The 14,945-nt window shown below is 36.3% G+C and overlaps 1 protein-coding gene across 1 annotated transcript in view; it reads right to left on the reverse strand.

The window, feature by feature from the left end:
• The window catches only part of LOC129364073 (CUB and sushi domain-containing protein 1-like), a 386,251-nt gene that overhangs the window by 63,477 nt on the left and 307,829 nt on the right, over positions 1–14,945 (reverse strand). The window contains exons 36-45 of the mRNA XM_055036496.1: positions 14,416–14,619; positions 13,726–13,850; positions 13,517–13,613; positions 11,451–11,555; positions 6,841–6,959; positions 5,707–5,776; positions 4,870–4,986; positions 4,123–4,332; positions 2,135–2,323; positions 349–526 (exon numbers count right to left, since the gene is read on the reverse strand). Coding sequence (XP_054892471.1) covers positions 349–526; positions 2,135–2,323; positions 4,123–4,332; positions 4,870–4,986; positions 5,707–5,776; positions 6,841–6,959; positions 11,451–11,555; positions 13,517–13,613; positions 13,726–13,850; positions 14,416–14,619 — 1,414 coding nt within the window. The remainder of the gene's footprint in view (positions 1–348; positions 527–2,134; positions 2,324–4,122; positions 4,333–4,869; positions 4,987–5,706; positions 5,777–6,840; positions 6,960–11,450; positions 11,556–13,516; positions 13,614–13,725; positions 13,851–14,415; positions 14,620–14,945) is intronic.

A 14,945-nucleotide genomic window follows, 5' to 3' on the forward strand; every position in this document is an offset into this window, starting at 1 on the left:
ACGGCATATCATTTTACAATAAACTGTTTGAGACTTAAAAACAATTCTGGTACATGCCTTTGAAAAGCCAAGACAGTCTCTCAATAAAGTATGGCGAAAGATAATAAAGAAAACCAGTGATAGACATCCTGTGGGGTTTAGGGAACATTAAGAGCATCTCACGAGTTTAAGAAAATTTTGATTCTATCTGGCGGCATGTCCATTACAGCTGAACAGGGAAAGGGTGAATACATCCTAAACAGATCTGTCAGTGATGCAAAAACTGTATGATGAATCCAATACATCCACCCTTTTCTGTCTATGGTGTGAGTGAATCCTATGAATGAGTGTGAATTTCCCAAGACTTACCAGACAGCAATATAATCTGTGACTGGCTCTGTCTGCAGCAAAGTAAAGTTGATGTAAACCCCGTGGCCATGGGGAACGCTGATGAGCCAGCTGCAATCTTGGGAGTTGGGGTATTCGTTGGGGTACTGAGGTGAATAGATGGTCCCATTCTCAGCTGTCACATTATATCCGCAAGGAGCTGTAAGAAGCAGAATTATAAGACTGTCAGTTTGAAAAATTGAAAAAAGAACGAAGAGACAGGAGTTACTGTTAAACTGCAGAAGGTGAGGTTTATGATTAATCTTGAAATCATTCTTTGTGACTGAGGCACAGGCAACAATTTCTGTAGTGACTCCAGAACAAAACAGGAAAAATTAAAAAGTTAATTTATGAAATTAAACCATCAAAGTTAAACTCTACTTAGCTCCAAACAAATTAGAAATAAAAACATATATATTTATACCCTTTTTAATCAATGAAAGAATGTTAACTGGAATGTTTCCACTGAGTACTTTGATGATTTATCTTTAGCAATTAGGTCAAAATCATCCATGTTGCCAGGCCTTCTACACCTCAGCATCATAGAGCAGATTTTAGACAGGGTTGTGACTGAGCCACTCCAAAATTGTATTATTATTTCCAGTCTGAAGAAACTTATTGGTAAATAAAAATATTTTAAACCTAAATCTGCCAGAGGTATAAATAGGTTTGGGCTTAGTTGTACCATTATCCTCCACTTTGCTCAAGTATGATTCAATGAGACCCTCACAAGTAAGACATTCAAAGCTTGACAGCAATCAGGCTTCACAACAGGATAGTCCCGGTGACTTGATTGAGCACTGAATGCAGAAAAATTTTCCATATCTGTTTGGTTTGGTTCAGTTGAAATACTCATGGGGCATTTCCAAGACACTGCCCAGGAAGTATGGCAAATCACTGTAACATATTATTATAAAAGCCTTTAGGCCTTGACTGGGATGAATTGGGATTCCTGAAGCAGCAGAAAGGCACAAGGTGACCAGACACACAGCAGCTTCAGTGGCTGAGGAAGCTAGAACTTAGGCATGGAAGAAATGGATGTTCTGGAAAACCTTTTAGTAATTTGAAAACAGAAGGTAGTCTAAAATATGTGAATGGTTTTATAAGGAACTGCTGACTCAGAATGAGAATACTATCAAATAGTGCAAGAAAACTTTGAAGATCCCCTCAATTTGTTCCACATGCCGTCCATGGAAGAGGCTGTGCATGGAAGCGTGGGAGAAAGTTATTTCATCAGAATAGCCCAAGTCCCTGAGGAAGAAACGCGTGATAAAATTTGTCTGAGTAAAAGTATTTGAGATGGTTGTAATGTTCAGTTTGGATAGGAAGAATCTCATTCTACCTGAAATGTACAATTCTACCATAAGAAAATATTTGATCGATATTTGGGTTTGAAAATACTCTGTCTTTATTAAATCTTAAAACATCTTGCCCCAAGCAAAGCTGTGAGCTATTCTAAGACCCACGTTTCAGGGCTTGTTTGTTTGGTCTGGACTAGAGTCTGGATGAGATTCCAGATTTGTGAAGAAAGACGACTCCCCAAAAATAAACCAAGCCCTGTACAAAACCCAAGCCCTGTTCCTTTCATTTCACATCTGAAATGAAAGGAACTTATGAAATTACGTTGCTATAACAACTTTGGCACAAAAGACATGTTCACGTTGAAATATTGCAAAGAAGGTATTGAATGAATTAAAGATGAATGTGGTGGACAGCTGAAATTTAATTCTCACTTAGACTGAGTTTGATTTAATGCAGTTTTTCTTACCCTCACAACGGGGAAAGGGATGATTCCATTTCCGATTTGTCCCATGGAGGCATGTTAGCACCTTGTGCCCAATCAAAACATAACCAGAGTAGCACTGAAAGGTTATTGATTGTCCAGCACTGTAGTCACTTTTGATAATGTCGCCATTTGGGAAAGGAGAAGGATCCTGGCAGTTCTGAAGCTGATAAGCTAAAGATGAAAAAAAAAACACAGGAAAAAAAGTTGCCAGAGAAATAGTAGCAATTGACATCACATTATTCTTGGTTTTGATCATCCGAACAGAAAAATATGCTAGTGATTAATAAACAGATAGTTGAGGTAAACATATAGTGATTAGAAAACAAGTACTAAGAGCAACTTTTCTCTCTTATGTACATAACATGTGCATAACATGTCAGCACTTGCTTGAGGATTTGCCAAGCAAGCATTGAGAGAAATATGCATATTTTTCTTTGCATGGGTGTCAAGGCAAGTGAAGCCTTTCCATTAAATGTGCCTTTCACAGTAGAAGGAGGTGACAGAGATTACAGTTCTTGCTACCACAAAGGGCGGCAGAACAAGTGGCACCTAAAAAGCACTTGAAAGAATTTGCACAAGATCATCTTAAACACAGTTCATAGTGCTCTGCAGTCGTCTGAATCACAGAAAGCATATTTGGTAAAAGTAGGATCTAAAAGTTAGGAAGGATCTGATGACACATTACAGACTGAAAACATTTTCAGAAGTCTGTGTTACCAGAAAATACTGTATGTGGAACAATGTGACATTAAAACAATATCCACAAAGCAGTCTGAACTATTACGGCAAGGATTTGGAAATTCAAAAGTATAAAATTAATTTTAGAAAAGCAGTAAGCAGAAGTTTGGATATACTGTATGTAGGCCAGATTAAATGCTTTTAGAAGGAATAGAACTTACAGTTTGGATATTACAACCAACATTTTGGCTTCAACTAACTCCAGGAACAACTTTCATAATTTTTGTGTTGAAAAGTGTACTTATCAGCAGTGCAATGTCAGAGTGCCAATGCCTATAACTAGAATTAGAGCTCCCTTAGGCTTTTATATGCCACACTTAGGTTCAAATGGTAGAGTATGGGTACATTTTCCCAGTATGTTTACAGTCACATTTTTGGCTTGCGCACTTATCCAGCTCCAGTTGCACAGGTGTGCACACAGATATGCAGTTGCACGACCTCTTAAGCTTTAAACACCTGAGATTGCATGTGATGTAGAATGGCACTGGAATGAAAGTACACTCTGCTTGGGTTGTAATCACGAGGTTCTGTGTGTGCTGTAGCCTCCTGCCAAAGAATATTGCTGTCAGGTGTCATTGGGTGTTACTCATTGTGCAGAAGGATTTTGGCATCCCTCAAACATAAAAGTAGGAGGAGGGTGACAGGTGTTACAGTATTAGGGGACTTTCTGTAGCAGAGAAGAAGAAAGAAATTAAGATGTGTACATAAATGTGCATTAGCTTATGTATAAGTAAGCCTTGTTCTACTTATCCTGGCATACAGGCCCATAATGCATCGCTCATGCCTTTGAAGTGAAACACTCAGGGCTACAAGTAAAGCCTGCTGGACATGATGCCAGTCTCTCACAAGGGCTTACTGGCAATCCATCTTTTTTAATGATGAACGAAAAGCCACAAGGTTTTTAAAGTCTTTAGCATGACTCATCCAGGGATCAAAGCTCGAAACCTCATAGCAATATGTGTTTTTTCATCCCATAAATCATTTCTTTGAGTTGCCAGGCTTTGTAATTTGGCCTCTAGGTTAGGAGTTCTTAATTTATTCTAAGCCTTTAAGAAGACCATTTTTTTCCTTAATCATTTGGACAACCACTGTCTCCCACTACCTCCCACCAAATGAGAACAACAATAATAGCAGACATATTTTGAATTCAGCCTTGTTCTATCATTGATGAAGCCTTCAATCAATTTTTGTGGTCGTTTCTCAACCATGCCTTGAAAATTACTCCAACTTACCCTGGTAGATGAGTCTGAACCCTGGCCTGTTCTCAGAGTGGTCACTGTAGAAGTGAATGATTGTCAGGTGAGTAGTGCTCATCAATGGTGGTGGAATCTGTGAGCCTGTGAATTGACCGATGAGAGCAGAGCTGTGTTGTGGTCCTGCACGGACTTCAAGAAAGTCATGGTTATCCTCCGAGGAGAAGTTTTGGAACTGAATATGGGCTCCTAGTAAACAAGCCAATAAGGACATGTTCAAAACCAGCAAAAGAGAAAAAAAAATCAAGACACTGAATGTATGTGATAACATCAAACAAATCAATACTAATATTTATGCATGAAGTCACATGCCAGGTGACTTATGCTGAATAGGTCTAAAGAAAACACAGCTGTCTCCAATACCTTAAATATCAATACATGTGCTGTATTAAGCCCCTTAACTGTTACCCTCAAAACACTTGCATATTGCCATTGGGTCCATTAGGACACCACTGTCCTGATGACACTGGTGCATTTGAAATGGCAAATTTTCATATTTATAACAAAGCAGCCTTTATAATCATTTGGGTAAACATGTACCAAGGAGTCTGCAGTAGTCTGTGTGTATATTACAATGTGGTCAGTCACCAACTCACATATGAAAAATCTGTGGCAGAATTTGCACTGAAAAAGCATGTTTATATTTCACATATAAACTGATAAATTTACCTAAAATGACATGTTTCTTTCGAGAAATGCTCCTTCGTCCAATAAAGCCTAACTCACCATATCCAGCTGGCAGGGTGATTTGCCAGGTGCAGTCCAGGTTGCCAGGGTAGTTGCCAGGAAAACCTGGACTGAGGATGACACCACTCATCTCAGAAAGGACCCCACCACAGCGAGCTGGCAATGAGTGAACATAAAACATTGTTTATAAATGTGAAATACACTCAAGGGATTGTTGCTTTTATCCTTAACAAATGTGCACATGAATGAGCTGCAAAAAAGGTTTCCAAAGTACTAAAATGTGTGCTGTAAAACTAGAAATAACAAAAAAGTAGGTCCTGTTGAAGCACATTGTTAAATAGATCCGGATATGTGCACAACAAGTTTAGCAGGAATGGTCTAAAAAGAGCTTCTGAAGCTATTGAATAAATAAATCCTACACACAAACATGACCTTAATAAAGGTCAGAAACACTGACTCTCCAAAGCGCAAATTCTGTTGGTGCTTACACCATCTTGCACCATTATTCGACTGGTGGCTGAACTCAAATCAGTGGAGAAACTTCTTGGTTTCAAAAACTTTATTGTTAACTTAAAAAATATACTAATGGAATAATATATATAAACATATAAATATTTCATCCTTACGTCAGAAAGATGAAAAATAAAAATTTATTTAAGCAGATCTATAGAGGGCATTCATTTATCATATATTCTATCATATATTTCTTTCTATTGTGTGGATGTACAAAAGTTTTAGATGTACCTCTCAGTTCTAGCACATTGCCATGTAATATTCTGTCAAGTTTGTGCCTGCAGGACATCATTTCCTTCCCAATACAGAAATAATTCATAAAACAATGTAGCCCACAATAAAATGTGTTTGTCTGGGCCATACCTATGCAAAGAGGTGGTGGGTAGTTCCACCGACGCACAGTCCCAGGCATGCAAGAAATGTGTGAATGACCCTGAAAAAGATAATCCAGTGTCTTAGACCGATCAAATAAAAATACTTTATATTTTTTATCATTAATACATAAATTTTATACTCTAGGAAACCATATGTAGAGTTGAAAGATGATATTTAGAACCAATGTTTTGTTTTTTGGGTTTTAGGATAATCAGTTACCAAAATATCTATAATTGCTCAATGGTAGAATGATGACAGAATTCTTCCCCAGAGTTCTCACAATAGTTTGCTGGGATTTTGGCCAATTTCTGGAGTAGCTGAGTCAAGTTTGTACCTTTTTAGCTCTGTCAATTTTTTTTTGACAGATTATGGCTTTTATGATGGTCACCATAAAACAGCTTTTGATGTTATTAAGCTATTTTATAACTCATTTTATGGTATTCTTAGAATGACGATCCACACAGAGCACTCATACTACATGTGCCGAACATTATTTTTCCTGGCTGATGTTGTGAGATGATCCTTTAATATGTGAGTAAATTGTTCTTTCCTTACAATGCCCAGTCCTTCCTGCCACATCCTTACCTCAGTTTGTGGACTGTTGGCTTCTTCTTTGCTGAGTTATATTTAATTTATAGTTGGTATAGTGCTTGTTTATCTGTGGATAAAGCTACCTTGTCAGCTTCCGTTAGAATTTTCCCACTGTCTTTTTTTCGTACTTCCTGAATAGCATCAAGGCTGTACATAATATTATGGAGGTGTTTTGGATGCTGCCTCAAATACATTATCATATGGATCATATGATCAAATCAGATGTTGCAAATTAACTTCTTTTAAAAAAAAATTTCTCATCATAAAACTGCGTATATATTCAGTTTAAAATGTTTAGACATGAAATTATTTAAAAGGAAAAAAAACTTTTAAACAGGTTTTGTTTAACATGTTTATGTATTTGGTTCAAAATACATAAACAACATTCATTGTTGCTGACTACTTTTCACACGAGTCATGATTACAGTGTGGAGAACAATGTACTTTTAATAAAGATGTATAATTTAAAGAAAATAATTGATGCAAATCATAAACATCACGGGGTTAGTGTGTATGTTGTGTGGTTATTACCTGTAGTGTGTAACCAGGTTCACAAATGAAAGCTACCACCTCATTCACCATGTATCTGTCTCCCGTTTTTATGCCATTTGCTGGGATCATTGGTTCAGGACAAGTGGTCAGCCCAACCGCTACAACAAAGAAGAAAAACAAACAAAAACAAAACAAAAATATATTTTAACATAAGTTGTTTTTTTCCTGAACATTGCTAAGCCCCTGGGTTAAAAACCATTGACCTGAAAAAGTAGATGTGATATAATCATTAATTGTTAAAATGCAGAAAAATTCCACTTCCACAAAAATTAAGAACTTCTCGTTCTAAATGTTTCTATACCCACATTTTAGTATCAAAAAAGCAATTTGCTATGTGTAAAAACAGGAGGAAAATCTTGCATAGGAATTTGGCCTTTTCTCAAGACTTTATTTGTAGCACACTTCATGTGTATGTAATATTTATTTATTATACCACACAGGTTTATTCCATCTTTTAAAAAAATAAATAAATAAACTTATGAGAAGAATGAGAAAGTTGTATTTATTATTTTTGAACAAATTCCCCACCATAAATGGACCACTTTTAGATAAGTATTTTACACAAAATAAAGTTTAAGAACATAATAACATGGCAGTGGATTTGTATTCCCAGCACAAAATAGGTTAAACACATTTCTAATAAGTTTGACTGCAGCAGACCCGTAGACCAGTGGAAGGTATCTGCACATTTGTGTGTGAACGCGTTTGTTTGTGCATGTGGAAACATCCGCAGGAGACTGCCTTGGAGCTGTTACCATGGCAGCACATGGAAAGAAGGAAGAAGAAAAGGAAAGTAGGAAGGAATCAAGAGAGGAAAGGAGGGAAAGACGAGGAACTGTTTGTGTGTGATGCTGGTGTCACTGGTAATGTTGGTGTCATTGTCGATTTTCCTGCCATCGAAAGGCTGTGATCCAACTGTTCCCATACATACAAATAAACAAGTGTGCACATCCAGGTGGTCCATAGCACCCTGAGTGACATTTGTGAGTCTGCGTGGATGAGTGATTTTTACATGAGTTTGCTTCCTAAGGGGTAATGAGGGAGACTTAAATTTTTAAAGGGACTATAAGCGGGAAAGCTGTGTGAGGCTTAACATATACACACGCAAACAAACACAGTCAGTGTATTACTAGGCAGAGCGTCAGTGGGCTGTCTGGACAACTGATCAATGAAACTATTCCATTTGGCTGACCATATTTCTTTCTCTTCTGCCAACACACAGTAAGCCCCGACTATGTGAGGGTGGTCATGCCCAGTAAACGACTGACAGCACCACAAAACATCCCACCAGGACGACTCGACTCCTGCTGGACATTGTCAGCAGTTAAGGCTAACTGACTGGATTTACTACGCTTCCATTTTAGCTCAGGAGAGGACAGACAAGCAAGAGAGACATTTCCCCTCATCCTGAGACGATCAGAATAAAATGTGATGAACATCACTGCCAGAATCATTCACATGTCTCATGATAGAACATCAACAACGATCTGCGCCGCATAAAGAACACAATGTAGTGCACTAGCTGTGAACTATCATCTCAAAACCACTAAAAGTTGACTAATCTCTGAAAATGTGTTTTATAAGAAAAACAAGTTAAGTTTGGTGATGAAGAGCTCTGTATAGAATCTCCAACGTATTGCATTTTGCGGTTGTTGAAGTAATCATTTTCAGAAAAGTAACACCTGCTACCTTCAAGAAACAATTGATGACTGTATTGTAGATACAGTAGCTGCTGCAATGTAAAAGTTGTAGATACGTCTACCTTTTTCTTGCCTTAGTTTACTTTTCAACTACACACAACCATCATCAGAAATTATATTTATAATATATGGGTACGGATAGATTAGCCAAAGATTACCGAGTTTAGATTATCAAAGTTTAGATTTTAAATGTAAATTTTCCCAACAGCTGCACATGCCTTGTTTATGCAGATGGGAACACTATGTTGTCACAAAATATCAAAACAATTTCCAAGTGCTTTCAAAATGATTTATTCTCAAACATGAGCAACATCTTTTTTGAGATTTCTAAAACACAGGCTGGACGTAAAAGTGTTTATATTGTTGCATAATCTGTTTATTCTGGTATTGGCCATCACAAACTAATGATTATGTCGATGAAGCTAAAACTCCACAGTAAAGATTAAATTGGCTCTTTGAACAACAAGTTATGTAGTCACAAGAGGGTCTCACTGTGGTTTAAAATCGTTTACTGTGAGAAATTTTGAAAGAAATATGTGAAGCAATGATTTCACTCACCCTGGAAAGTTTATATATGAAAGCAAGAGCTACCTTTTATCTGTTAAGAGATAACAAGAACAATTCCTTTGTTTTGAATACTTTCATCAGGCAGACAAACTCTTCTGAGACATTCAATTCTTAACAGTGAGAAGGTTATTTGCCATCTAACATTTTTATTTAGAGAAGAAAAACTCACTCAAATTCTCTCTTCTGTTGATAACATAACAGCTTTAAAAATGACTATGTCAAGTTATTTCTACAGACATGCAGACATTCTTGACTGTTCAAAAATAAAACTTTTATAAGTTAACATCCATTTTGGGTCAAATTAATCTACATTTAAATATAATATGCAACTCTTCTGTAGAACTTAAAGAGTTTGCAAAAATCAAAGACCCAAAAATCTTAACCAGTAAAGGCTTACATTTATTTACTTTGACTTTCTCCTATTAACATTAGACATGTTAATGTTCCTATTAACATTAGCTATGTTAAGAGGAAAATCACCCAATATTTATATTGAAAAAGTATGGTGTGCATTTGTACAATGCTTGGAATCAATACTTTTTTGAAACATGTTATGATGCAATTAGAGCTAAATGTGTTTCGGGTGGATTTCTAGTAGCTTTGGGCATCAAGGCACTGAATGTTTTTTTCTTCGCAAAACAGCTAAACCTCAGTCATGGTATGTAGTTTGGTATGTGGTTTAATAACACCTAGGTTTCCTTACTTCAAAACTTCAAAACCTAGCCAATATTTTCCTTGATCTTCCTATCATTTGTTAACTAATTATTTCTAATAAACCTCTGAGGGCCATGTGGAATGTGCACACAGAATAAATTACACACAGGTAAACTCTTTTCAACATTTAGTTTTGAGTGATCGCTTGCAATTTTATGAAAGGACAGAGTGAAAGGAGATGAATAAAATTGCACATCACACTATTTAATATTTTATTTTTAGTTTTTACCATTTAGCTGCCGCTTCACACTTTTTGACATCTATCACGTTAGTTTTTGTTAAGTGCTTTGAAGTTTTGTACTTGTAGCATTACAACATGTAAAAGTTTCCATGCATGTCAGCTGTAGAGATGATGGGCAGTACATTTAGGACTAGAATAAATTAGCATGTCTCTTGACTCATGCTGCTACAGCTGAGGAATGTAACATGCTGTTATTACAATCTGTACTCACCAATATGGGTATATCAAAACTTCTGTCATTAGCATTTTATCTGTTTTATGGAAGATGAGTTGGTCTGCCTTTCCTCTCACCTAAAATGTGCAGCTAATTTAAGGCAGATGAACAACATTCCTGAGCCTGGTTCTATTGCCAGTTTCTACTAAAATGAACTGCCCTTTTGTTGTTGGTATTGATCAACATTGGAGACGGTATTAACTGCATTATCAACAACAAGACAGTAAGTCTGGCTGGTTAAAATCATCCCTATTCTTGATAAAAACTATTTCAAACCAATAAACAGAAAGAGCTGCCGTCACTTAAGGACTACAACTGCTTTACTTGTTAAAAAAATAAAACATGTAGAGTATATAATATCATAAAACTGTGATGTTTGGTTTATCATAGTTCTGTCAATTCTATTATTAAGCTTCCTTAAAGCCCTTGAACTCTAATCGTGGGTCTAGTAATAAAAGCTCAGCTAGAAAGCTCAGAATAATGCCATTCAAAACTACAGTGAAGCAAAAATATAGGAAAAATTAAAAAAACTCTTCCAGGTTTTCATTCCTAGTAATGGCATGTCAACTCACACAGAGATGCCAAAAACACTGATGTGAATGTGTGCACTCACCTATAAATCTGAACACCACAAAATGCTCATTCATACACACTAAAACTCTCACATATTCTCATAGAAGGGGACATGTTCATTGATCTAGAAGTGATTCTAAGCTAAAACAAGTACAAAGGACTGAAAAGCACAGCTATGCCCTGACAGGTGTGTAAATGCATGATGGTAATGCTCGTGTCCATACCTGTTTGGTCTGCATAGTTGTGTACCTATGTGCCTTCTTATTCATTGGATTTATGTACATGCCTGACACAGGCAAAGGAAGTCTGTGTTTGCGTCTGAGCATACATGAATTTGTTTGTGTCCCTCCAGGTGAGCATTGTGTGTGTGTGCAAGAACCCGGCACTCAGCTTGTGTGTGTGCTCTCGGGCAATACCAGTTCAGGTCACTGACTCTCGTTATTTGATGTCGAAGTTTTGGCAGCAGAATTGTGTGTTTGTGTGCATTTCTAGTTAGAGAGAACACAATTTTAGAGTTCCTTTGAAGTTTTATATCATCAAGCATTTCCTTTTTGAAGCCGATCAATCTCCATTAACTTACTCTTATATTCCAGGTGAAAGCCTGCTGCTACCACGCTGATGTCACTCTGAAAGTGCAGGAGTAGCTGATTGGATGTTGAGTTCAGTAGAGCAGGAGCTGTTGTTCCTACACAACACATGCACAGACACACACAAAAAAAATCACAATATTGTACAAGCTAGGTTTGTCAGTATTATTTAGCATGCTAGTAATGCTTTGAAGTCAAACTTCAAAGCAGTGAAGTTTGACTTCAATCAAGGGTTAATCAAGGTTGTTTCAAAAATTATCTTAAAATCCAATTAGGGACTTTTTGTCTTATATCAGAGATTTTGTTCATAGATATGCATAGACTGTTTACGTTGTATCAAAATCCAGTCTGGAAGGCAGTGAAGGGTCATGAGCATAAATACATTTCAGAGTTTGGTGCTGAAGTACTAACATCCCTCAGGTAAGAAGAGACCTATTCTTTTTGTGTTTCAAGGATGAGAACTCAACGAGGGACGACCAAAAAAGGCCCAAGATTATTAGAATTATTTTTATTCCTATCATATTTTCGTTTTTTCATTTACTTAAATATTGCAGCACTCGTTTGCCTTTCTTTTATTGTGTCTCATAACTGTATGCTTTTATGTGATGCTTCATGTCTCTCTTTGGCATATGAGGTGTTTCTGTATTACTTTCCTTTTGTTTTTCTGGTAAATGACTTGAATTAACCCATTTGTGAAGGTGCTATACAAACAAAGGTCCTGACTTTTCTTAAAATAGACAGTTAACAGTCACCTCAGATTTAAAACATTACCCTTTCAAAATTATTGCACAGTGTTTCTCATTCGACCATGTAAATTGGCCTTTTTAAATGTGACTCATGAGGCTGTAAGCATAAAGAAACTCAACACATATTTAAACATCAAGGGAAATCTTATCTATAAATTAATGTGTGCTTTTTTGATGTGTTCCTTTTTTTTATAACTTGTGCATATATTAAGAAAAAAGAAGAAAATTACAAGTATTTTCAAAAGTGTAATTTGATGATGAAAGAATAACACTCTATTCACATTCTGAGCACCCTTAAGTTACAAATGCAGAAAATATTGGGTGAATTTATTAAAAGGAAGGTCAGGTATTTCATATGAAGCAGCTTTGATCATTCAGTATCCCAAGATAAGGACATTTTCATTGGTGTAGATAAAGTGCTTGCATAGCACAGCAGGAGAGTGTATAATATCAACTGTTCATCACTGTGACATTTTCATTCACGGTGTCTCATAGTGTAAGACGAATGTTACAAAAAGGACAAATCTGGCTTTTATACAAAAAAAATTGGTTGCAAAACTAAAGCCCCACTCGATATTTTCAGGATAAAACTGCTTTACTACAAATGATAAGATACAAACTCGGTTTATTCCCAACACCTAATTCTTGGGAATAAACTCATTTTTCTATTTCTATTAATAGTGCGATAATATGACATTATACTATTCATGTGGTAAAAGTCATGAAACTCATGCACAGTCTGCAGTCTGTGCTTAAATCTGAAACACAAAAATAACACCTGCAAAAAGTGAACATAATTTCTCTATCTATGGCCAAAAAGCTTTCTAAAGAGAAGCAGTTTTATCTGCCTAACTAAAGGTGCTCATTGGTCAGTATTAGATCAACATGGTTGTTGTAGCCAGCTCCCAGGTGTATCTTTTATAAAAGGCTACAGTTATATATTAAATTTGTGAGTGTTGTGTGTGTTGCCCTATATGTGGCATGTCTTATGTGAGGCATAGCTGTGAGACAGATATATGCTTGGGGCAGGGCACAAGAGAAACTCTACAGGGAAATTGTAAAAGGTTATACTTTATTAGTGACACTCTTCTTAGTGTCACTCTTTCTCTATCCTTTTTCAAAATTTATAATAATTATTGTTCACTATTTGAGGTTAGAACTATACCAAACATTTATATTTTTTAACCATGCTAAGCAATTATTGTGTCTCTTTGGTTAAGGAATAATCATGTGCCATACAGCCTATTTTGTTTTGTATGTCGTCTGTAGTTTTATGTATCTAACTATGTGCTTGATCGGTCAAGCTGTCATACCTGAAAAGGATCCCAGTTTTGGAGCTGTCATGTCTCCTCCATCATAGATCTCCAGAGAGTCCCAGTTGTGTTCTGTCGCAAACGTCATAACTTGGATCTAACAAGTAAACGACAATAATAACTGAACAAAACAGCTTGCAAGTTTACAACAATCCTATACAACTGGTGCATTAAAAAGCGACAGTATAACTGCATACATATGTGTGTACCTGTATTCCTGCTCCTTCGCTGACATGGATTCTCCACAGGCAGTTTAGAGCATTAGGGTAAGGCTCAGGATAGCCAGGAGACAATATTGTACCTCGACGTTCAGTCAAATTGCCACTGCAGGGAACTAAAATGGATGCATAAAATATACATTTTTGGCATAATTTATACAATAAGTAGCTTTTAATTAGGACAGGATGATGGAATATAGCCTAAAATAAAAAACAGAATGTTGTTTTGAACAGAGTAAGAATATATAAAATTATTTACGTGTTTGCAAAATGCCGCCTCTCAACAGTGAAAGGTGTTGAGAGGTTTTCATTTTTGGTGAAAATGAAAACGGTTACTTTTATTGTCTATTGCAATATGATTAACCAAGGCAAAACTACCTAATATGTTAAGATATATTTTCATTTCTCTTTATGTAAAGTCACTTCTCAGATCTCATTGTTGTCCAAACTGTTCTCTCCTTAGCAGTGCTACAATGCCATTTTTTTTTCTTCTGGAAATGCTGTAAAAATATTTTTTTGTTTCAGTAGTTTGTTGGTCAAAATTCTGTGATTCCTACAACCTGATGGTCCTTTGTGTAATTTCTGGCTTATTTAATCAAAATTCAGTGGCAAGCTTTATTTTGGAGGTGTGGATTTGCTAGTTACAGTTTTAGCAATATGATGCAGGTCTGATGTCCTCACCTATACATGAAGGTGTCGATGCATTCCATTGTGCGAGGGCACCTGGTACAGCCTGGCATCGAATTGCGCTGGATCCTTTCAAAAGATACCCAGGGCTGCACTCGAAACGGACAACAGAGCCTGCTGAGAACTCTGAGCCAATTCGTCTGCCATATCGAGGCTCTGGCACTGAGCTGCACTGACTGTCACTTGTGCGAGGCACAGCTACAATCAAGAAATAAGTTCAATTGTGTTGAAAGAGAATAATTAAAGCAACAATTAAATTCATTAGTAAGAAGGTTTTCAGACTTGTGTAATTTTATTTAATATTCTACAAAAGAAAGTGAATTTTGGATTTTTAAAAGCTGTAACTCATAAGCCCACAAAAAAAGGGTAAAAACTGACATATAATTGTGAGTAATCAATTTACACAAAATAGAAGTGTTAGCATTTTTAAAATAGTTAGTAAAACATACATATTTTCCAATTATATTTATTGTAGTGAGATGCATCAGTATCTGAGGAAAACATATTGCAACTAAGAAATAAAC

This window comes from Poeciliopsis prolifica, unplaced genomic scaffold (assembly GCF_027474105.1).
Source record: "Poeciliopsis prolifica strain line A6 unplaced genomic scaffold, Auburn_PproV2 SCAFFOLD011, whole genome shotgun sequence".
Lineage (NCBI taxonomy): Eukaryota > Metazoa > Chordata > Actinopteri > Cyprinodontiformes > Poeciliidae > Poeciliopsis > Poeciliopsis prolifica.